Here is a 26,130-nt window from a genome sequence, read left to right as displayed (position 1 = left end):
TGTCCAACAAACTCTTCTCAGCAGAGGAAACTGAGCTGCTGGTTGACGCTGTGAAGGAGCTCCAGCAGCTCATTTACGGGAACAGCAATGTTATTTTATTTACTATTTAGTTTTGCCGCAATGAATGTCTGACTGTTGACGTTGGAGCTCATGTGTTTTCTGTTGCCAAGATAGCAATACACCAGAAATTGAACCTCACTTGAACACACCTCATTTCCAGAACACCACGCCCATCAGTGTAGATATATTCAGAAGATCTGCTGCTGTTTAAATGAGCATCATGAAGCTACTCATTTAGAACCTGATGCAACTGGCTGAAAAAATGTAGTGGAGAGGTGGAATCTTTCAAAAAAGACGGGCAGGACTTTACGAATGTGCTGAAAAAGACAATTTTATGTCTAAACATTTCAGAAAAATGAAATGTTCCTCAGCGTAAAAATTGTGACGACTTTTGTTATCCTGTAATCAACTGTAATCAATTAATATAGGTTAACTAAAGCGGGATCATGCAGAGAACAAGACATATCTCAATACCATCCAAGAACTCTGGCATCTTCTCAGTGCAAAATTTTGATTTGGTGTTTTCAGTGCAGAATTTAACCTGTTTTTAATGCAGTGCTGCCTAAAATCCCTTACCGTAAATAAGAAATCATTAGGCCACTGCAGAATCTTGGCGTAAAAATTTAAATTTCTATTTAAAGTGCTGAAATAAGGCAGATTTCACACTTTTGTAAGAATATTAATATAACCACATTATTCTAAATATGCATTAGAAATCACACAGTTATTGCAGACACGCTTACAGAAATATATTATACTCACCTTATCATTATTTCCTGCAGCTCCTGTTGAACACAAAGAAGGGCTTTTAGAAATGTATGAAAATGACCAACAGAAATATACTAATAACATAATACAAAATTAAATACACGTATACAATGAATGTTACAAATATTAGGTTTATTAAAAGTAAAATATAATAATATTAGACACAATATAACTACAGTACAGCTTAACAATATATAGATTTACAGTCAAATATTTTGGACACTCCCTTTCTTGGTTATTACAACACAGAACTAGGAAAAGGCAAAATGCAATGATGTGGTAACCAGAACGTTTTAAATGTGAATATATTTTATAGGTAACACTTTACAAGAAATATTGTTAAATGGTTAATTAATGTCTAAAAAATATATTATTAATTGGCATTATTTATGACATTATTAAACATTACTACATTTTAATGCTTAAAAATGTTGTACAAAAATAATGAATTGAGAATTTAGTTTGACTTTCAATTTGTAATGATTAATAATGGATTAACTGGTGTCAATTAGTCAATAAGTACTGTTGATTAATTAACCCTTATTTTGTAAAGTGTTACATCAATGTCCAACTATTTAACCCTACTATAAACTACTATACTGCAGGGGTCCATGTGATTGTTTGAACTATAGTGAACGATAATGCAAAAAATTAAAATAAAAAAATAAAAAGTTTCTCTGGTGAGCTTTTGTTTACATCACTCCCCTGTCTCTTTTTCTGTTGTGCTCAGTGTGACTTTAGTTTACGACCGTTCTCATTTTTACGCCTGTTCTTAGGCTCTCTTTCTCCTTATAAGGGTGTTTTTCCCGGACGTGTCCCAATTCACTATCCGGTGCAGTGGTAGTGTATTGGACCGTGACCCTGATGACACGGATTCAATCCCGTGCGTGAACCATTTAAACCTGGTTTGAGATCAACTGTTCTGCAATTGGGTTCAATAACCCTCTGGGCTGGAGAGCTACTAGCCTGTAGCTCCATCCCATTACTGTCACGGGACTATGAAGGACTGGACCCACGTGCAAAGAGGGAAGTAATATTTTATTGCTGGGTAAGGATTTATTTTTATTATATGTTGATATGGATATGAGGTAGTGTGATTATATGAGGATATGAGGGATCGCTTTGAGCTGGGCTTGAATTCCCAACCTTTTCAGTGCTGGTTCAACACTCTACCCCTGCGCCAGTGGCAGGGACAGGCAGCTGTGGGAGTTACACCCTCTTAACTAAGCAGGAAAAAAGGCGGGAAAACCAAACAAAGTAGATGCCACATGGCATTTCTCAAACAAAGGAAAAGCAAACAAACTAAAAAGGAAACTTAGGAAAGACTTGCTATAAGAAGTCTTTTTTATTTTGAGATCTTTTCTTTATTTATTTCTTTTATTATTATTATTATTATTATTATTTGGATCTCTTTGTTTATGATGTAATCCTTTGCTTTTTTTTTAGATCTCTTCTTTTTCTCTCTCTTTTTTGTTAGATATTTTCTTTCTTTTCTTTTTTTTCTTTTAGATCTCTGTTTCTTTTGTGAGCCTTTGCTTTCTTTTGAGATCTTCTGAGATTTTTTATTTTATTTTATTTTCCCTTTCTTTTCTTTTCTCTTGTTTCTTCAGTACACTACGTTACAGGTCACCCCTCTACAAAGGTGTAGAAAGAGTGTGCTGCTTTCCGTGGCTTTATATACCAGAGCCAGCAGGTGTGCCTCGTTTGCACTGATCACCTCTTGGAACTCTAGGATTTTGTGTTCGCCCCCTGCTGGCAGCTGGCAGCACTGGCCGACCCCTTACAATTACACTTCATTTTACAAAACAGATTTTTTTTTTTTTGTGGCCACCTAATGGCGTGGAAAATATCTGGCCTGCGGCCAAAACTAATTGGCAACCCCTGCTATACTAAATCTGTATGTGTTTCTTCACAGTTTAAGTGTATTATGATTAGTATTGTAAACGTTCGTATTGTAAAATAGAGAAAAGTACCTGGAGTCTTGGAGCGTCTCAGGGTGTAGAAGATCAGTATTAGTCCTCCAATCAGCAGCAGAGACACACAGATACATGTAATGATGGCGGCAGCAGAGGAGTGTGGCGGAGGTGCTGAGAAACACAAAGAACACAAGGAAAATATATATCTGTATATTTTCTCTAAATCAGAGTAACTAAACAAAATACAATATCTCCTTTCTTATTTTAATTATCCATTTGTTAATAACTATTTTATATTGATACACAAAGCATTCTTATTAACAGTAGTGTGGATATAACTAAAATACATGATAAATACATGTAAAATATATAATAAAAAAGTATTACTGGAACGTTCTTCAGTGGACGTCACTGCTGATCCTGCTGACGGGGTTGTTCCAGTTGGTCCTTTAAAACAGAACGATTGATAAAAAAGTACTAATTTAAGTAAATATATTTTACTATTAGTCCTAGATCACACCATGTTATCATAGGCTGATAAGCAGGGTAAATGATCTGCTCACTGTGTTCATCTTATCTAAATCAATTATTTATACGAAGTAACAAACCTGATGACAAAAATATATATATATACTTAATTGTACTTAAAACATATTAACTTAAAATATATTTAAAATATACATTATTATAATGCTTTCACCAAATGCTTAAAATACTTTTTAAAAAGTACAATATTGTGTATTAAAAAAAATAGACTACTATGAAGTAAACTTTTAGTTTAATGTAATTAAATCAATATACTTCTAAAATACTTATTTCCAAATATACTTTTATATATATATACATTTTTAGCAAAGTGTGTTAAAAACAGCTGTTACAGTAGTTCACTTAAAGTACAATGTATCATGTAACTTTTAAGAAAGTAAATTAAATTACTACTACTTTTTTATAACATTTTAAGTACATTTGTAACACACTAAAACTTGTAGTACAGTATATTAAAATATACATTTTTCACATATATTTAACATCAACTCTTGCATTTCTAATCTAATATACCTGGTGTAAAATAAACAGTGATACAGTTGTAATACTCATTATTAAATATATTATATTTTTACTGTAAACATATTTAAAATATGGGGTTATATACATGAAGTAGTTTAAATGTTTGAATGTTACTTATTAAGTATATTTAAAATAGTTTAATTTTAGTACAGTTAAGTACACTTATCACAATTTAAGTAAGACTTTTGTACAATTTTTATACAGTTAAAGTATAATAAGTACAAACAAGTTCAATTTTATCACTCTTTAAATATACTGATTAATAATAACGTGGCTACAAGAACACTTTAGTGCACTATAGAATAATGATGCTTAGTATACTTTAATCTACTTTTATTCACTAGGGAAAGGAAAGAGTCAAAGCTAACGTTTAAGAGGTGAACTTGTCTCACCAGTAACACTGAGATGGAGCATACTGACGGTGATACGATCTTCTGATTCCATGCCTGACTCGTTCCATCCTCCACAGTAATAAACTCCTCCATCTTCTTCTCTCACATCACTGATTTTCACTGTGACTCTAGACCTCCTGTGATCTTCAGTGATGGAGAATCTTCCTCTCTGAGAATCTAAGGTTCTGATCACTTCAGTACAGTGTTTACCGGTCCATTTACAGAAGAATTTGGGATGTTTTATAGAATCCCCTTGATAAATACAGCTAAAAGTGGCCGTATCTCCTGAAGAAACAGTTATTCTCTTCTCCCCCAGAGCATCTGTCAATCACATAATCACATCATCACATTAATTACAGTTCATCAGCTCTGTGGCTGTGATGTATGAACATTTAAACAGTAAACAAAAAATATCCTGTATTATTTTGTCCTAATAAGTAGATGATAAGTAGATGCAATCGTTCATTAGTTATTTGGACATTATATACTATACACAAATTAAGGTGAATCTATAGGCGAGCTGTCAGCCTTGCAACGACTTGATTTTGGGCGTGTCAGTGTCTTTGCTATCGTAACGACGGGTTACGTACACCTTACACGGATCAAAACGCAAAGCAAAAGGCATGTACTAATCCTCTAAAATTAAATTTTGGGTGTAATGTGGAATAAACCAATCAGAGCGTCTCTCTGTTGCTCATCATTCTCTTTAAGAGTAGATCAGGTGAGCTCTGTCTTTGGTGGATTGCTATTGTAACGGTGCAGCTACCTGGACGTGTCCAACAAACTCTTCTCAGCAGAGGAAACTGAGCTGTCTGTTGCACCATTTAAGGTGGAATGTGAAAATTAGATAAGCTAGCTAGCTACTGAGACAAACTACTAGTGATCTTTTTTATGCTTGTTATGAAGAATTAGGCCATAAAACATTAAAACTACACATTAAAGTATAATAATATATTTCCAATTGTAGCTTTTAATAAGGAAAATACCAAAATTTGTGGGTTTCCCACATATTGTGTTGCTAGCCTACCTCCTGCTGAATTACACCACTTGTACAATAGATATATAGGCCTGATTTATCTGAGGTAAATTATCACTTACGGCTGTCTTGTGTTCTTCTTCCTCTCCCTCCTTTATTTTCTGACTTCACGATGACTGAAGGTTCATATTTTGCCGACTGCAGGAATGACGAACCCAGCTGGCTGAAGAAGAAGAGGCTGAAGATCAGGAGGAACATCTTCATCTTGAAGTTGACAGAAGCTGGAGTCTTCTCTCTGTGTCTCTGTCTCTCTGTCTCTACGTCCAGTTCGCTCTGGTTTGAAATGTATTTGAGTTTTAGTGATATTTATCACTGAAGCTTCACCACAGGGACCCTCCCATTAGCATCACTGACCGGATTACTCACAGAGGAAATCAGCAGAAACCAGCTGTACAGAGTGACGTCACTGTCTGTTTACATGGAGACGTTTTCTAAAAAGTACCATCTAAAAATAATGGAGGCGCTGCGTTTGAGGGCTTGCATCACTTAGTGGAAAAAAAATTATAAATATCTCAGAAAACAACATCAGAATAGTCCATTAGTAGTTATCAGGTATTGTAACCCCAGTGAAAACAGTAGATTAAAGTACACTAAGCATTATTACCCTGGTGAAAACAGAAATCCATTATACTTATTTATACTTAATGAAGTATAATTCATTATATATACTTAAATTATACTTACTTATACTTTAAAATTATACTAAGTTATACTTTAAACATATTGAGTAATGTCTAAGTATGCAGATTTATGTACTTACTTAAAATATATTAAAATACATTAATATTATGCTTTTATCAAATGTTTAAAAGTAAACTTTGATCATACTTTAAAAAATATAGTGTTTTTAAAAAGTCTAAAATACTTATTTCCAAATATATATTTGTACAAAGTGTGTTAAAAATAAGTAAAATGTATCATGTAACTTTTTAGAAAGTACTACAACACAGTAAAACTGTAGTACAATATATTAAAAATATGTTTATACCCAACAAAGTATACCAGAAGTGTGCTACTTACAAAAGACAGGAACAAGAAGCATATTTGTACTCTAATGGGAATATATTTAACATACATTCTGAGTGAATTCCTAATATACCCGGTGTATAATAATAAAGTTTACTTTGAGTGAATTACTTTAACAGTTGTTTTTAACACACTTTGCTAAAAATGTACAAAAGTATATTTGTAAATAATAAGTATTTTAGAAGTATAGTCAATTACATTAAATTAAAAGTGTATTTCATAGTAGTCTATTAAGTCTTATTAAATACAACATATATTGTACTTTTTAAAAGTATGATCAAAGTTTACTTTCAAGCATTTGATGAAAGCATGACATTAATGTACTTTTAATATATTTTAAGTAAGTCGATAAATCTGTTAGTATATTTACAGCATACTTAGACATTTCTCTTTTTTTTTTTACTAGGAAATAGTTGTTACATGAGCTTACAGAAGAAAAACCAACAATTAAACGCTAATTAAAGACTAAAATCTGTTGTTTCTGAGCTGTTAAGCCACGTTTTTTATCACTCTGGTCGAGTGTGCGTGTTTTAAACTGTTGCATCATCAGATTTATCACCGTTCCCGTATCCACATCCTCCCTCCCCTGGAAAGAAGAAGAGACGTAAAGGTGACCACTCTTTACGTCTTTAAGACCACAACACGTCTCGCACGACAACAGTAAGACTGAGGGGGTGGAAATGGGAGACTGGATATCTAAATATGAGCATGCTTTAATTCGGAGATATACTGACGTATATTAGCCTATATGCAGCTGTGGTTATTACTGCCCATCTGGTTATCTTTCTGTGTGTGTCAGAAACACAGACTGGGAACAGGAATACATTACTCAGAATAGAGCATGTAAAAAAAGAAATAAATAAAAACTGATAGAAAAAATGATTGCAATGATTAGAACCAACTGAATCGCTTTTATAAAACTGTAGAACCTAAAAAAGCAAACAGCCCCATTGCAACAAGGCAAGCAAACCAATCAATTGCCTCGGCCACTGAACACGCAATGACTGGTTATGAACTGAATGCAACGACAAACTGTGTAAACACTCCTTTAAATTCTGTGACGGTCAAAAAGTACAATGTTATCAGAATCCCCCTCAAGGGGGCGCTCCCACGAGTGGCAGACAGCAGGAAGTCAGCAGGCCAGGTTCGTCATTCCTGCAGCCGGCAAAATATGAACCTTCAGCAAAAATGAAGCCAGAAAATAAAAGAGAGAAAGAAAAAGGAAGAAAGAAAAAATAGCAACAAAATATCAAATCAAATCATATTTATTTCTAAAGCAGCTTTACAGAATTGTGATTGCAGAAGAGAAGATCAGGATAGATAGATAGATAGATAGATAGATAGATAGATAGATAGATAGATAGATAGATAGATAGATAGATAGATAGATAGATAGATAGATAGATAGATAGATAGATAGATAGATAGATAGATAGATAGATAGATAGATAGATAGATAGATAGATTTATCCCGAAGGAAATTTAGGAATAAATATATATATCAGAAAACAACATCAGAATAGTCCATTAGTAGTTATCAGGTATTGTAACCCCAGTGAAAACAGTAGATTAAAGTACACTAAGCATTATTACCCTGGTGAAAAAAGAAATCCATTATACTTATTTATACTTAATGAAGTATAATTCATTATATATACTTAAATTATCGTTAATCATACTTTAAAATTATACTTAGTTATACTTTAAACATATTGAGTAATGTCTAAGTATGCAGATTTATGTACTTACTTAAAATATATTAAAAGTACATTAATATTATGCTTTTATCAAATGTTTAAAAGCAAACTTTGATCATACTTTAAAAAATATAGTGTTTTTAAAAATTCTAAAACACTTATTTCCAAATATATTTTTGTACAATGTGTGTTAAAAATAAGTACAATGTATCACGTAAATAGATAAATAAATAGATAACTATATACAGACAACTATATGGATAAGTGTATAGATAGCTATATATAACTTTATATATAACTTTATGTGTATCAGGTCTGTACTTTTTTTACAAAACCTTTTAAATAAAATTGTAAAAAAATAATAATACACCCAAGGATTAAGTTTTAGACTGTATTTTCTTTTTAATTCATTTTAATTATCTATTTTAAAAGCAGTGCAGTCCAAGACTTATCTTAATCCCTGTTTGGGAAGCTAAACTTTAACAAACGTATGAAACCTGCACTAGAATTTAGCACAAATATACCATATATTAAAAGCTTCAATACTTTTTATAAGCAGTTTCATTTTTCAGACCGTATATACATGTAATAAACAGGTAAATCTATTACAAACGGTTACCATTGGTGACAACCTGGGAACACGTACACCTGTATAATTTGTGAGGTGTTATCTTGTGAGTGAATGAGGTTAAACACAAGGATGGGACGTTCTATTACTCCATCCATAACGTCATGTGTGTACAGGTGATAGATTATAGAAGCTAATATTATCACCCACAGTGGACAGTGCAGTGCAGTGGGTGGTAATGATGGTGACCGGCGGCTTCTGGCAAGAATTGTCCGTGCAAACAAAGACTCTTGAAAAAAGACTCTGTAAGAAAACACATCCACTTTAAATGCAGAAGACCCCACCCACATATGCCACAGTTCAGTACAGGGTTCCTTAGTTTCCAAGGAAATGGCAAAAGTCATGGGACACAAAACAAGTTCATGTCCCGGATGTTGCTGCAGTTCTCCTGACGGTGGCGTACTCAGTATCCGGTTCCTCCTTAATGAAGACACTGGCTGCATCAGTGGGATCATCTGGATTCTTCTGGAAACTCACAGTGATGTACGTGGGCTCCGTTAGATCTTTCTGAGCATCCTGTGTTCTATCTTCTATCTTCTCTTTCTTCCACAACCCAAGAAGAACCTGAGAGTGGAGAAGAATAACTAAATTACTAAAAGAAAAGAAAAAGTCCTGAACATTTTTATACCTAAATTTCTTTTCTTCTTTGTCCATTAATACAATCATTAGGTCCCCATCCCAGGGTTGCCAGGTCCATATCCAGCCCAGCCCAAACTCAACCATTCAGAAGCTTAAAGTAGCCCAAAATATATGTGTGTCTGTCTATCTCTCTCTCTTTCTCTGTATCTCTACTTTTCATGCTAACCTATAAATCAGGGGTCGGAAATATTCGCCCCGTGGGCCAGTTGTGGCCCGCAAGCATGAAACATCTGGCCCGTATGGTTGTTTGAATTATAATTAACTAAAATAAAATAAGATAAAATGTTTCTCTGGTGAGCTTTTGTTTATATTACTTTAGTTTCTGCCTGTTAAGGTTTTTCTGCTCGTTCTTGGGCTCCCTATCTCCTTATAAGGGCGTTTTTTTTCCCCGGCCGTGTCCCAATTCACTAGCCAGGGCAGCAGGTTCAACAACCCTCTGGGCTGAAGAGCTACTAGTCTGTAAACCTGGCAACTCTGACCCCCCCCCCCCCAATTAATGTTGATGAGAGGAGAGAGCACCACCTACTGTACCCACCCAAAGAGAAACAGCATGGGCAAATATGCAGCATGACCTAGTATTTATTATCTCAGTGTATTTTATAGTATTTATATTTATTACAAAAACATATAGGCCCAATCCCATTTCACCATTTGACCTTACCCCTTACCCCCACCCCTCTGTTTGGTGTCCTGATTCTTGTTAGGCTGGAGGGGTAGGTTAGGGGAAGGGATAAAGCTTGTTCACTCTTAATACGGAGATTTTTCAGATGAACACTTTAAACAAAGGGCTATGAGAATCACTGGTAAGATGGTGCTAAACAACCGACCAGAGAAACCCAAAAACTTCAGTATTTTCCTTGTTAAAAGTGACAATTAGCATTTTATTACTATAGTTTTAATGAGTAGTTTCAATGTTTTATGGCAGAATTCTTCATAACAAGCATAAAATAGATCGATAGTAGTTTGTTTCAGTAGCTAGCTAGCTTATCTAATTTTCCCATTCCACCTTAATTGGTGCAAAAGACAGCAGAGGCTGCAGAATTTAAGGCGGAATGAAACAATTAAATAAAATTAAAGCTAATTTCAGATAGACAATAGACAGTAATCATTCATTTCTGCGCCATCTCCCCCCTTTCTGAAGACATACAATAAAATACGCCCTAAAGTAAACTAGTTATCCAGCAGCAGCAGCTGGGTTACTGAACCTGTGGTAGGGTGGTAGGGTCAAGAGGGTGAAATGTGATTGGACTATAGTTCACAATACTCACTCTTTTACTGTCCTTTAATTCCATCCCAGATGAAGATGAGGATAGCATTAAACCTGTAGAGTAAATGAAATGTTATAAAACTTTAAGCATTCACAGCATTCAAGCACAAATATTTAACTTCTACTGTTTGTATATGTGTTTCCATAGTACCTTGTCTCTTCTTGTACCTCATTAGTAGTACCACTACCAATCCACCAATCAGCAGCAGAGCCACACAGACACACAATGTAATACTGACCAACTGGAAACCTGCTGAGAAACAGCAAAAAGGTTTTGTACAGCAGAAACCAAGGGCCAATCAATTTTTGATATTTAAAACTGTATCAAATTAAAGACGAGAAGAGTTAACCCAGCTGGCACACATTGGACCTTTAAAGTGGTTAAAATACTGGATGTTGTTGGTTTAACATTTTTAATGTTAAACTGTTAAAGCCATTTGAATTAGCATTTTACATTTTATTATCATACAATTTCTAAAAACGGTTGGACGGAGGAATGAAAAAGTGTTTTACTTCCATTTGCAGTTATTGCTTTTTAGTTTTGCACCAATTGCACCAATTCGTGTTCATGTTCTATTAGCAGTGTTGTGCGTGAACGAGTTTAAAAAGAACACATTCATTGAACACGCTCATTTTTTGTGAACGTTGAACTGAACGCAACACATTTTTTTAATAAAGAACTTGCACGTGAATTAGTTCACATTACGTGTCTTGAACAGCAGACATCCCTGTAAATGAATGGTGGTAAGAGAGCACGGAGCGCGAGGGCGAGAGAGAGATAGATACAGAGAGAGAGAGAGAGAGAGAGAGAGAGAGAGAGAGACCAATGATGAGAGTGAGAGAAAGCGCTGCAATTAAAAAAATGGCTAGTGAAAGTGATGGCAGGAGACAGACACAGATTCTCCTTATGAACATTTTCATCAGCTGGTAAGAAACCAACAATTACAGTATCATGATCAAATGTCTACAATGAGCAGTTTTAAAGAACGTATAGTGATTTCTAGCTTGTAGTGTGAAAAAAAGTATTTATTTGAATATCTCACGAAAAAAGTAAAATGAACTGAACTTTGAACTGGTTCAGAATTAAAACTGTGAACTTTGAACGTGAACTGTTCACTTTGAGCATCTAGGAACTGAACTTGAACTAGTTCAGAAAAGCTGTGAACTGGCACAACACTGTGTATTAGTTTTACTGTTGCGTTTTTGAGATATTGAATCAGATTGGTGGTGGTGGTGGGTAACATTTTTTATACTCAGATTACCTACAGTGATGTAAGTTTATTCTTAACACTCTGTTAACCATAGGATTTTCTACTTTTAGCTAGTTGTAGTAATTGCTCTGAGAACCTCTACCTCTCAGAGATTTATATTTAGAAAGAGAGAATAAAAATACAATTTTAAATTTTTCATCATGGCATTCCACAAAATTTTGAGCATCCTGTATGTGAGCTATGGTTTATTAAAAGTTGAATGTACGATTTTGAAGCAACTTTAAAAAATGTCAAAATCAACACCAAATCCAACCATTAATTCAACCATAAGATTAAAGTTGATTCAATGTTGAAATGCCAGCTGGGCTAAGTTGAGGTTGGGTTGTGCAATCTGTTAACGTTGTTTAGTGTAGCTGTGCTCTGTGGGCACAGTAGCAGAGCTCAAAACCACTGATGACAGAATTAGCCTTGAGTTTTGCAAGACCTGCTGTACCAAGTACCATGCCCTAATAAGATAACGATCAGTGTAGTTTCCGTTACCCAACAACGGGCTAAAGGGGAACTGAAAACGACCTTAACCCTTGTGTGGTGTTCGGGTCTGTGGGACCCATTTTAATTTTTCATCAAATGATACTAAAAAAATATTTTTTCTAACTCAAACTCATTGGCATTGGCTCATTTTTTGTGAGAAACATATATCAAAACACATTTTCGATAAACACACACTGTACCCCCCCTCCCCCAAAACCATTTATATTACATACAGTATGTTTGGCCAAGGGCTAATAAACATTGCTTCATTTGTAGATTTGAAATTAAACAAATTTTCTACTCATATCTTGAGTTTAATTCATTTTCTTTTACATTTTATTAAAAAACTAATAAAAAAAGAGTAGCACTTTTTAAAAGAAATGTAACATAAGAAAGGTAAAGGGCAAATATTAACCATGTAAGCTGATTATATGGCTTACAATTTAGGTGAAGCAAGCATGTGTAAAGCATTTTAATGTAGAATTGCTTAATTTTGCTGAATTAAATACAAGTAACAAAGTAAACGAGTTACAAAAATATGAACACCACACAAGGGTTAACATTGCTTAATGTAGCTGTGCTCTGTGGGCACAGTAGCAGAGCTCAAAACCACTGATGACAGAATTAGCCTTGAGTTTTGCAAGACCTGCTGTACCAAGTACCATGCCCTAATAAGATAACGATCAGTGTAGTTTCCGTTACCCAACAACGGGCTAAAGGAGAAGTGAAAACGACCTTAAAAAAGCGTCTGAAATAGATAATATATATATATATATATACATATATATATATATGTAGAAAGAGGAAAGTCAACAGATGTGGAGGATTTTTTTAGTTTAGCCTGTGTGTGCTTGAAGAAAGCAGAAGTGAAAGAAGATAATGGAAAGCCTCAATATCTAGGGATACTAAAAATTTATATTTGACTTTTAATAACAGTAAAATCTTTAATAAAATACGTATTTCACTATCAACTAAACACAACAATGTATCCATAACCGAGAACTACCTTTACTATGTTCATATATTTCTTGAGTGATGAATTTTGTACCTTTCGTAACTTGCAGATGAACTTTGGTGTAGATGGCAGATCCAGAGCTCTCTTCTCCACACCAGTACGTCCCGGAGTCTTCTTCTCTCAGATCAGTGATGCTCACCGTGAAGATTCCTGAAGATGCATCATCACTCAGAGAGAATCTGCCTCTCCTGTTTCTCTCTGATGATACTCTTACTCCATATTCGTCACAGATGGAGGGATGTTTCCCCATGCAGAAGACCTTTACATTATTTTTCTTCTCAGAGTCGATTGTTCTAGAAGAGATGCAGTTGATGGATGCATTGAGTGCTTGATGTCCAATCACACGAAGCTCTGGAAAGCAAAGTTGAAGCGATTAGATTAATACAAATTTAAAACTTACTTCAGTTTTCAAATCTGAAAATCTGAACAAGAGTCCAAACCGAGGTTGATGCGTGTGTTGAATTGTACACAAGAACTTTACTACTTTTTGAGCAGAAAACCCTTATTTTGAGTGGATTTCAGCACACTTCATCACATCACAATCTTGTAATTGGTCCAAAAGACTCTAAAGATGGAAAGGTCCATCTAAAAATATGATTTTACACTAAAACAAAACCAGACCAAGATTTATTTGATTCAGACCAAGACCATCTTATTTGGTCTGACCAAATTTTAGTCTGAGCCAAGTCTCTTAACCCTCCTGCTGTCCTCAAATTTACGAACACCCCTTATTCTCTGGGTCAATACGATCCCAGGAATTTAAACCTTCAGAAAATTATTATAATTACAGATCATTAAACACGTTAGCAAAGTTTACTCATCAGTTACTTTATGTTTATTTGAAATATTATCAGCTGTTCTGGCATTATTCTAAGTGTTTTATTAGTATTATATAAGTATTATAAGTAATGTTTTGTTAAATCAAAGGGGCATTTAGAAAAAAAAATATTACAAAACTGAATGACCTCAATATTATTGCCACGCAATATGTGTAAAATATTGATATTTCTTATGTTTAATGCCAATACAACAGCCTTCATAAAACAGACATTAAAGCTGAAACATTTGAAACACTTTGTTTTTCTTTTTTTTTCCGCATATTTATGTTTACTCCCATGCTAGACAGCTCTGACCAATCAGAGGACACAACCTGCTCCTGTAGTTTATTGGTGCACATTTTGGTGTGTTTAGGTTTATATCTGTGTGAAACCAGAACAAACAAGTCCAGACTGAACAATATAGATATTAAATCACCTTGTTTCATGATGACCTTCAGTTCATTGGAGAGATACTTCATCAAGATGTCTCCTGTCCTCACAGCACACCAGTATTTCCCAGCATCCTCTGCAGTCAGTCCTCTGATGGTCAGAGTAAAGACTCCAGTGGTGATGTTGTTATTCAGAGTGAATCTCTCCTCCCTGTTCTGGAGCTGAGTTGAAGGTTGAAGGTTGCTCTGTTCTGTCAAACACTCTTTCTCTTCATTTTCCTTACAGAAATGTTTTAAATGCTGTTTATAGTTTGAGGCATAAGGACATCTGATCTGGACCACATCACCTTCATAACCAATCATAACTCTGCCGGCTACAATGAGAAAAGAAAAAAACTGGCATAAAAAATGATGCAATTTTTAAGTTTCGAAGTAGACTCATGAGATCATGCCGTACCAACCCAAAAGGTTAATTCTACTCACCAGTAAACAGTTGGATATTTCTGATTGCAGAGACGTAGCTGACTGTGTTTACGCTGGTTTGAATTCCACAGAAATAAAGGCCAGTATCTTCTACCGTCACATGTTCGATTCTAACTCTAAACATGTTTAAGTCTCTCTGGTCAGAGATGAGGAACAGTCTCTTGAAGTCCTCTTGCACTCTCACCGGTGTTGCAGAGTTAGGCCTCGGTAGTTCAGCAGAGGGATCTTGCATTTTGAATAAATATTTGGGGGTAATTTTCTTTATTTCGGAATATTCACAACTGAAGGAGACGCTGTGTCCAAGCTGAGCTGTGACTGTCTTTAACTTCCCGCCGTCCCCATCTTTAAATAAATAAAGCAAATGTTGAAAGAGACAGTTATGGAACATGTTTGTTACTGTATTCTTGCACCATAAGGTGCACCGGATTATAAAGCACTTTATCAATATATATAATATATTTTCTGGTCTATTTTGATACATAAGGTGCACAGGATTATAAGGCACATTTTAAGTGACACTAATGCATTAGCATAGTACTTCAGCAGAGTCGCTTTACTGCTCCTTAATAACTGACTGATAGAATTCAGTATGCAATTTATAGATTTATAGATTCATTGCGTCATAATATTTAATTAAAGCAGCAGTGTGTAAGATTGTGTCTTTGAAATTGAGGGCAGTACTATTCCTGACGTTTTGTAAGGGACAAAATATTCAAATTATTGGTAACAGTGTACTGCCATGACCCTCCCTGTAATGTCTAATATATATTCATTCCATATACAGAATGGTCTGGTAGGTTTGTTGGATGCAATTGCTCTCTACATTTCAACATTATTTCATGAATGAACAATATTATGCCTAAACTTTCTTCGGGATAAATAGTCTATCTATCTATCTATCTATCTATCTATCTATCTATCTATCTATCTATCTATCTATCTATCTATCTATCTATCTATCTATCTATCTATCTATCTATCTATCTATCTATCTATCTATCTATCTATCTATCTATCTATCTATCTATCTATCTATCTATCTATCTATCTATCTATCACTAAAATGCCAAATCCAAAAAACTTGCAGACTGTCTCTTTAAGGATTACTTTGGTGTTTTGTTACTTTTGTTCTGTATCAACCGCAAATTGCCATTATGCAAATGCATAATGCATTTTGCATTATGTTTCTTCAGAAATCAAGCGTATTATAAAGATTTTATTCTGCTTTTGTTGAAGTAACTGTCTCAACTCTCCAGTAAAAACATTCAACTACATTTTAAAACATTGCTAGCTCTTAAAAATGATGACTTTCTTTACTTTTACCAAGTTGAAAACCTCTGGAATATAATCAAAAGGAAGATGGATGATCACAAGCCATCAAAACAAAATTTAGTTTAATTCTCAACCAAATTCACTCACCTTCTTTCACTTTCAGATCCCAGTCTTGGACAGTCCTGTATGCAGACTCTTCTACAACTGCACACCTGTAAGTTCCAGCATCCTGCCAAATCAGATTACTGATAAACACTGTAATGACTGATGCATTTTTGTCATCATACAAGTGGAATTTATCATTATGAACCCACTGATTTGAAGCATTCGTTCTTATCATGGTCTCACAGATCTGTGCTCTTCTGCAGAGAACTTTCTCCTGAGCTCGAAACTCTGCTGAGTAACTGCAGTTTATGATGACACTTCTTCCTGAATAGCCAACAACGTCCACACAATCCAGTAGATCTGTCCAAAAATACCACATTTTTCTCATTTGAGTTAATTTTCCATCTAATTGTCTACTCATTAGGCTTAAGATACTGACATTTATAGCAAAAATACATATAAACAATAAATCAGATATCAATGTAGAAAAGAATATCTGACCTTTGATCTGGTAAATGATGAAAATAAACAGGATCTTCATTGTAATTTCCACATGGGGTCGTCAACTTTTGGCAAGTAGTACAAGTAGTCCCCAACTGACCTAAGATCGATTGGTATATGTTTCCTCTTTCTCTTGCATATAAAAGAGATAGATGAACAACCACCAGCTCCTCCCATCAGCACCAGATCACAGACCAAGAGCGCCCTCTATAGGAAATATCAGGCTCATTCTTTTCCATGACAAAACTGACAATGTGCCTTAATAATAATAATAATAATAATAATAATAATAATAATAATAATAATAATAATAATAATAATAATAATCATACAAATGTACACAATTGTCCAATCATGAAATATCTTCTAGCAGTTATAGAATAACTGCTAAACACTGCAACAAAACTGTGCTTTTAAAAGATTTTTTAGCACTAAAACCACAGGAAATACTGAGAATAAATCAACAATCACCTCCAGTTCCTTCCTCTTTGAGATTTATTTACAATACAGTTAAGGTAAGAGTCTACTTGTATGTTAACATAACGTACCGTTCAAATGTTTGGACACCCCTTCTTATTCAATGTTTTTTTATTTCTTTCTTTAATTTATTTTCTACATTGTTAATATTCCAGGTGACTCTACCTCATAAAGACACTGAGATTAAAAAAACGAGAGTCTGCAGATCTGTCCTTTAAATATAATTGTGAAACTTCTAAAGAAGAAGTAGGAAACAGATTCTGTTTTATTTTAACACATTTTGTTTCCACGTGTTCCTGTTTAGCTTTAATATTGTCTTTAATATAAAATTTACAATGTAGAAAAATCATAAAAAGAAAAAAAAAAACATTATTGAACGAGGAGAGGAGTTGTATCCAAACTTTTGACTGATACTGTATATAAGTATTTCTATATGTATATTAATATTATATGTGTATTATTAAAGCATTTTAAACTGTCAAACTTTAAGTGCTGTAGATGCTTTCATACGTATGTTGTACTTATTTTAATAATTATTTTATAATAAATACATATTTTTCTGCCCATTATTCAAATTAAATATTTAAAAATATATATGTTTTTTTATTTAACGTTTATAACGATGTCAGTGCCCAACTGAGCCGCACAGAAAGCGCATAGATGGAGAAATAATTATTTTATTTATAATAATACTCTAAAATACGCAGAGTCTAGTCCCCGTCTGGATTTTCCCGCCTTTGGCTTGATATGAAAAGTGTCACGTGACCCGGCATTTGCAGCAGAGACCGTATTTAATTTTTATTTCCTGTCAGAAATGTTTGATTTTCCCTCATTTTTCCGTCTAGTTTAAATATACTTAAAGTAAATGTTTTTATTAAAAAAATAATAATTATTAAGTTTTCCTACGCGCATGCGCCATCACAAGCAAGCCGCGCGAATCTTAAAGAAATTAGTTGAGCGCGCGCGGCGCGGCTCGCGCTGCTCTTCTGAGGAGCGGAGTACGGGCTAAGCTAAGCTAACGACTAACAGAGAAGATTCTGGGAAAACAACACGATAAAACACGACGATAAACCCACACCTTGCGGATTTCTCCTCTCAGAAAACACGAAGGTAAGAATATTAAACGAAAATAGAAAATATTTAGTACATTTTATTGAAAACATCACGGAAAAATGTCCGTTTTTTAGTTAGTTAATTAACTAGCATCCTAGCTAACTAGGTTTTTATCGTTTCCCTCCTTTTTTAATTTTTCAGCTCCAAACAGCGCCTGTCTGCTGGAACCTGAGGTAAATTATACCTAAAACACAAAGTTTAGAGAGAAAATGTCATTTAAATTAACATAAAACTTAATTAAATAATGAATATGAGGTGAGCTATGATTATAATACACTATTATATCTCTTAAATGTGAGGTAATTTAGCTAACTAGCTAACGTAGTTTATCTATGTGAACCTAAAACATGAAAAATAATTGTGAATAAATGTGATGTTAGAGAACTTAAAACATAAATGTTAAGTAAAATAATCTCTAATATCTAAAGCATGAATTTTCTGTAAAATGTATAGCCTGAATGTGAGGTAAGTGAGCCTAAAACACTATATATATTAGCGATTAACTCCTACCCTGTAGATTTCACCACTCAGAAAATACGACTGTAGAAATACTATACAAAAATATAAAATCGTAACCAAATTCTAGTGAAAATCCCATGGATAAATGTAATTTTTTATTTAGCAATTTAACTAGCCTCCTAGCTAACTAGGTTAATGTTTTTACCCTCTTTTTTGCCTCCTTTTTTATTTTTCAGCTCCAAAAATCTGCTAAAATCTGAGGTAAATCAGCAGAATCTAAAACACAAAATATAAAAAGAACAATGTTATTTAAATTAACTTAAAGCCTAAATCATGAATTTGAGATAATCTAAGATTATAATACATGGTCATATCTCTTAAATATGAGGGAATCTAGTTAATTTACATAACTAGCCAACATAGTTCAGGGTTTCCCCCAGGATTTCCTTGAAGGTGCGGTGGCAGGACCCCCCGGTTGGGAACCGATAATTTATATCACGTTAATGATATCACGATATAACACAATTACACATGTTTCCAGTTATTTTCTTTATTTCCAACTGTCACTGAAAAATGCCCACTTAAAACAAAAAGTTGCAAAAAGTAGGTTTCTTTAAAATAAATCCTTATTGTTCTTTTTTCAGATACGGTAAACGTAAAAGTGTGCAACACAAAATGTTAAATTATACATAACAGAGGAGAAAGGGCACAACAGAATATATATGTATTATTTATTCGCTCTTATCTGTATTAGGTATTTTAAATGTGAGAATGAGTAAATAAAATAAAAAATATTATTGAATTTAATTAAAAATTGTGCTTATTAAAACAGACAAATAATATCTTTAATCTTTAATTTAATTACAATAAAATGTTTACTGGACCGTGAAAACAAATGCATCACAGAGCTGTTCTAGGGTGCCTCTATTCTAGGGCCCTACATCCTTGCTTTATGACAGCTCCAGAAACAGAAACATAGCGTGATTTTCACTCCACCAGGTGAGTGAGCCTGAGTGGACACCTGCGTAAGTTGAAGCTGTTTAATCACTTTTTAATTCATCTCTCTCGCGCGCGCGCATTATGTTTCAGTCTCTCTCTCTCTCTCTCTCTCTCTCTCTCTCGCATTATGTTTCAGTCTCTCTCTCTCTCGCTATTTACAGGCGCGCTCTCGCTCTCTCTCTCTCTCTCTCTCTCGCGTTATGTTTCAGTCTCTCTCTCTCTCGCTGTGTCCTATACTCACACTCTCTCTCGCGCGCGCGCGTTATGTTGGCACTGCATGACTAACTACCGATTTCCACCCCCGAAGGGGCAACGCTGATCAAGCGCGGGAAAAACGCCGGGCTCCGAATTTTCACGAAGGGTGGCGGGGAAGAACGAAGGCGTGGCGGACCGCCGCACTGAAATGAACGTGGCGGAAACCCTGTAGTTTATGTATGTGAACCTAAAACATGAAGAATAAATGTGAGTAAATATGATGTTAGAAAACCTAAAACATAAATGGTTAGGTTAACCTAATACCCTATTTTAAGTTAACCTAAAATCTCATGGATAAATGCTTAAACAGAATCTAAAACACAAAATATAGCGCCAAAAAAATACTTAAATTAATCTAAAACCTAAAGGATGAATATGAGGTAAACTAAGAATGTAATACATTATTATATCATGTAATTATGAGGTAATCAAGCTAACTAGCTAACCTGGCATGAATACATAGCATGAATGTTATGTAAAAGATACATCATAAATGTAAGCTAAGTAATTTACCAAAACACAAAATATAACTAGATAAATGGGATTTAAATTAACCTTAAACCAAAAGCATAAACGTGATGTAAGCTAATATTATACTACACTTTTATATCACTTAAATATAAGGGACTCTAGCTAACCTAGCTTAGCTTGGCTCTATGAACCTAAAACATGAAGAATAAATGCGAGGTAAGTGAACCTAAAACCTGAAATGTAATTGTTAGATAAATGATTCTGATACAACAGAAAAAAAAACATAAATGTAATCCTAAAACCTAAAGTAAAAAGTAAATTAAGCAAAATACCTTCAAATTAACAACCATATATCAGTCATTTATCACATATTTGTCTTTACTGCTAAAAGTTATTTTAATTTAAGTATTTTTTACATTTTTAAAAAATTTAAAATATAATAAATTAACACAACCATTAACTCTCTTTCCCTGTAGATTTCACCACTTCGAAAATACGACCTTAAGAATATTATACAAAAATAGAAAATCCAAACCAGATTTGAATTTTGTTCTTAATTTAACATAGCACAATTTGACTTATTTTTCAGGTCCTAACAGTGTTCTTCTGCTGGAATCCGAGATACATCAACCATAAACAGAAGCCTGGGGTAAGTGAATTTACAACAAAATCTATAGATAAACTAGGTAGTTATACGTTATTAAATTAAATGAATTAAATTAAATGAATTAAATTAATCTAAAAACTAAAGCATTAATGTAAGTTATGTTAAACTTATATAATATGCTATTTTATCATGTAAATGTAAGATAATCTATCTAGTGAACATAAATAAATGTGAATAAGTATGAATAAATGTGATGTTAGATGTTAGTAACCCTAAAACTTGAAATGTATTAGTGAGATAAATGAACCTGAGATAATGAATGTGAGATGAGAAAAAATGGTACCTGAAACATGAGAGTGTGAGGAATCATAAAGGTAAGTGAAAAAACTAAAATAAAATGTGAACCAAAATACCTGACCCTTTCCAATTAATAACCATATGTCAGTCATTTAGCACTAATTTTCTTTACTTTTAAAACTTCTTTAAATGTAAGTGTCTTCATGAATAAAATTACATATTGTCCACATTGAAATACTAAAAATAACTAATTTCCTGAAAGAGAAAATGGTTGAGAAATGTTTACTCATCAGAAGGGCTTGCTTAAGCTGAAACATAGAAAAATTCATATAATAATAAAATAACATGTAAGCTATTTTAATATGAAACATAACATAACATGAAATGTAGGTAAGGGAACCTAAAATGTAAGTATGTTCTAAATGAACCCTAAAATAAATGTGAGGTAAAAAAATATATAATATTTGAAACATGAGTGTTAGATAAATTAACCTAAATCATGAATTAAATCCTGATACCTAAAACATAAATCAGTGTAAAATATAAAACATAAGTGTAAATTAATCTTAAACCTGAAGTAATGTGAAGTAAATGTGAATTAAGTGAACCAATATAACTGACCCCTTCCAATAAATAACCATATGTCAGTTATTTATAGTCTATATCATAGAGTTCAGTAATTTTATGTTCTATTGAAAGTTCTTTTAATTTTATAATACAATAAAATACAGCTAAATAAAGCAAAGAGACCAAAAAAAGTTATTTTCTGAAAGGGAAAAATGGTTGATTTATGGTTATTCATCGAAAGGGCTCAATAAACCTGAAACATAAAAGTGTACTTAAAATCTAAAATAAAATGTAAGGTAATTGAATACAACACATAATTTAAATGTTAGATAAGTAAACTTAAAATGTATATATGATGTAAATGAACCTAAATATGGTAAATTGACCTAAATCATGAATCTAAACCTGATGCCTAAAACATAAATCAATGTAAAATATATAACATAAATGTAAGTGAACCTAAAACCTAAACAAAATGTTAAGTTAGAACCAATATATTTAAACTCTTCCAATGAATAACCACATGTCTGTTATTTAAAGTATATACTTTTGAGTTTAGTCATTTTCTGTACTATTGTTAAGAACTATTCTGGTAGTTTGTTTAGTCTTTGCATCTTCATGAATGACTAAAAATAAATCTACATTAAATAAATTGTCCTCACAGAGAGAGACAAAAAAAAACTGGGAGGTATGGTTATTCATTAAAAAGGCTCAATTAATCTGAAACATAAATATGACATAAGTTTACATAAAAACCAACAATAAAATATAAGGTAAATAAGTATAAAACATAATCGAGCTGTGCATGAATTTAAAACGTGCAACAAGAATGAAAGGTAAGTGAACCTATGATGTAAATGGACATAAAACATGAACATAAATATGTTGTAAGTGGACCTAAAATATGAATGAAAAATAAATAAACTAAATCCTCCAATAAAAAGACAGACCAATATCTTTGAACTGGTTTGCATGGTGTCTAATCACTTCTCCGGCCAGTAAGATATGAAGACAAGATGGTTCTATATTCAAATGTCATGTGACCAACCTCTTTGGACTTGACCTGTTCAGCGGTTTGGACTTTACCTTGCTTGACGCCACTGGTTGAGATATTCACATGGTCATAACACTTTGGCATCACCAGTGGCAGATAGCCCCAACCTGATTGTCTTGATCACTCAGAAGGGCATCTTCAGGTACACACAGTGACTTTTACTTTCTTTTGGAGCTTTATTCCAAGCTACTTCTAAAATGTCATGTTCTCCATCCTTTTTGACAATCTCCACTATGTGTTCTAGAAACTTGCAAAAACCATCTCATCCCACACAGCGAGAAATGTGTTTTCACTCCTCTCGCTATGAGAAGAACCAGCATGAGAAGACTCTTCCCTCTTTATTCTAAATCACAGTTGCTTCTTTCCTGATTAGGACGATGTACTATCTTTGTTTCAAGCTTCTAAAACAGGAAGAACCTTGGATCTGCCTCCTAAAATCTCACTGAACCTCACCACCGATTCCAGCTTTACGTGAACCTAAACCTAAAGCGTTGAGGTAAGGTAAGTGAACCTAAAACCTAAAACGAATTGTAAGGTAAGTAAACGCAAAATATAAAAGATAAGTGAACTCACAAATGTGGACTTACACAAAAAAATACAATTTACATGAATTGAAAATGTTATGCAAAAACATAAATGTGAAGTCTAAATTAATGTAAAACTTCAAAAAATAAAACCCATTATATAAAATACCAAAAGTGTGTGCCATAAAAGAATCTAAGAAAATCTAAGTAAGTCTAAAACTCAAAATGTAAACCTAAAACCCCAAAAAATAAATACATAAATGTCATGTAAGTAAACCTGAAACCCTGTAAGTGTACCTACAATCTTAAACATGAAGGTGATTTAATACATGAGTGAATATAAATATAAAATGTGTATGTAAAGTGATTAAACCTAAAGCCTAAAACATGTAGTGTATGAAACCTGACACATAAAACATGAATAACTCAAGTAACCTAAAATGAAATGTAAAATTCAGAATATAGGTGTGAATAAAACTATTTATAAATGTGATGTTGTGATGCTTTGATAAAGAGTTTTAAGCGTATTAAGAGAAATTGAGTGGTATTGACATTAAGCTGATGTTAGATGGTAGTGGAATAAGTAATTCCAAGTTCAATTAATTTTTATTATTAAGACATATACTGCCATCTACAGCACAAGATGTGTAACTAAGAAAGAATGTTACACCAAAACTGAACACTTTTTGCAGTTATCATTGAAAGAAATATTGTAAATGTGATTAGCAATGGAAAAATTCGTGATTTGTGTAGTATTCGGTATGACAATCTGTATTGAATTTTCTGTATTTGTGTTAAAGTAATTTGAGTCATAAATTGCTCCAGTGATGTCCATTTAGTTTTGTCCATTTAGTACAGTGTCCATTTAGTTCAATATTTTGCAGCATTTTTAGACTAAAAGACCTTAGAAGACTCTTTAAAAATATTGTGATGCTCCACTGATATGTAAAAGATATAATGGCATCTCTTGTTACTCTGGTTAAACTTGCAGGACTGGTATTATATGTCTCTGTCTGACAAACAACTGTACCCACAATGCCCACTTCCCTTTTTAATGTTGAGAAACAAGGTGCTGTGATAGTCACTGAGGGTAGACGTGTGAAATGTTGCATGAGAAAGGTTTGCTAAAATAGATTCTGGCTGCTAATGTTAATAAATTAGTGGACTGGTTTATAACTAAAGTACCTTTGGTGGCAGTTAATTTACCTACTTTCATATTTACCCATCCGTTAGTCTATGTATTCATTATCTACGGTGGCATGGTGGCTTAGGGGTTAGCATGTTAGGCTCCCAGCACTGGGCTCTTAGGTTCAAGTCCCTATCTGGGTGGAGTTTCCATTTTCTTCCAGTGTCTGTGTGGGTTTCCTCCCACAGTCCAAAAACATGGAGATCAGGTTAAATTGGATACTCTAAAGTTACCCAGAAAGTTGAATATTGTAAATTGATCTGGTAAATTGAATACTCTAATGTTACCCAGGAAAATGTAATTCTAAATTGATCTGGTAAATTGAATACTCTAATGTTACCCAGCAAAATTGAATACTCTAAATTGATCTGCTGTGTATGTAAGTGTGTGTGTATAAATGACTGTGCCCAGATATTAATTGGCATTTCTTACTGTGTAAATGCTGTAGTGCCTGATGCAATCCTCCAGGTGGATGGTAGTTTCCGGTATTGGCTATTGGCTGCCCACCGGTGTGTGGATGAGAGCTGAGTATAAATGGTTGTGTGTAAAAAGTGTAAATTGTGAAGCGTCCTTGGGATTCTAAAAAGGCACTGAATAGTCTTGATTGTTATTTGAGTCAGTTTAACTGCTCCTAACAAACCTGACTTACTGATTTACAGCCTGTTATTGAGTTTGGTTAGGTGTGTTAATTTAGGAAAAACACTATAATGTGCAGGGAGGGTAGTGGCCCTCAGGGACCAAGGGTTGAAAAACACTGACCCAGAGGAAAATAATTTGTAAAAGCAGAAAGCATTTATTTCATTTTATATGGATTTTATAGAGCAAAGTTTTACTAAATGTCTAAATTCTGTTCTATATTTGCATCTTATATATAGCTGAATCTCCTCAATATCCTGTCAGTTCTTTTTAATGTAACATAATAGGGTGGTATGAGATACAGAATTTGGAACGTCTGTTATTGACTGATTCCTTACAGGATGCAGTTACTGCATTCAAGCTGAGCACAAAGGGCTTCCATAGCCTTGCAATGTCAGTGTATGTTGACCTACCTACACACTTCTTACTATACACATCAATATGGTAATTACATCATAGCTACCAACAGCTCTGGAAAAAATAAGAGAGCGCTTAAAAATGATGAGTTTCTTCAAAACCTATGAAATTTAATAAAGAGGAAGATTGATTTGATGATTGATTTTTTTGCACCAGGAGTAAAGCAGCATAAAGTTACCCAAAAGCAGTGTGTAAGACTGGTGGAGGAGAACATGATGCCGAGATGCATGAAAACTGTGATTAAAA

General features: G+C 33.7%; 2 protein-coding genes across 5 annotated transcripts in view; one reads left to right on the top strand and one right to left on the bottom strand.

The window, feature by feature from the left end:
• Positions 1-12,795: 12,795 nt before the first annotated feature.
• Positions 12,796-16,937, bottom strand: LOC111196689 (polymeric immunoglobulin receptor-like). Its single transcript, XM_049469540.1, has 6 exons — positions 16,823-16,937; positions 16,364-16,681; positions 14,945-15,286; positions 14,509-14,835; positions 13,288-13,605; positions 12,796-12,821 (listed from the first exon to the last, which is right to left on the bottom strand). Exons 1-6 carry the CDS (start codon positions 16,860-16,862, stop codon positions 12,796-12,798), a joined length of 1,371 nt encoding a protein of 456 aa, XP_049325497.1. The 5' UTR covers positions 16,863-16,937.
• Positions 16,938-18,289: 1,352 nt separating this feature from the next.
• LOC107197313 (B-cell receptor CD22-like) overlaps positions 18,290-26,130 on the top strand; it is a 191,480-nt gene continuing 183,639 nt past the window's right edge. For 2 of the 4 annotated variants that reach the window (XM_049469937.1, XM_049469934.1), the window contains exons 1-3: positions 18,290-18,409; positions 18,554-18,585; positions 21,186-21,245. The gene's annotated coding sequence lies outside the window, so the exon portion shown is untranslated. The remainder of the gene's footprint in view (positions 18,410-18,553; positions 18,586-21,185; positions 21,246-26,130) is intronic. The other 2 variants (XM_049469938.1, XM_049469935.1) reach the window with 1 other exon arrangement.

The sequence above is a fragment of the Astyanax mexicanus genome, chromosome 21, assembly GCF_023375975.1.
Source record: "Astyanax mexicanus isolate ESR-SI-001 chromosome 21, AstMex3_surface, whole genome shotgun sequence".
NCBI lineage: Eukaryota > Metazoa > Chordata > Actinopteri > Characiformes > Acestrorhamphidae > Astyanax > Astyanax mexicanus.
This window is presented reverse-complemented; position numbering and strand designations above follow the sequence as displayed.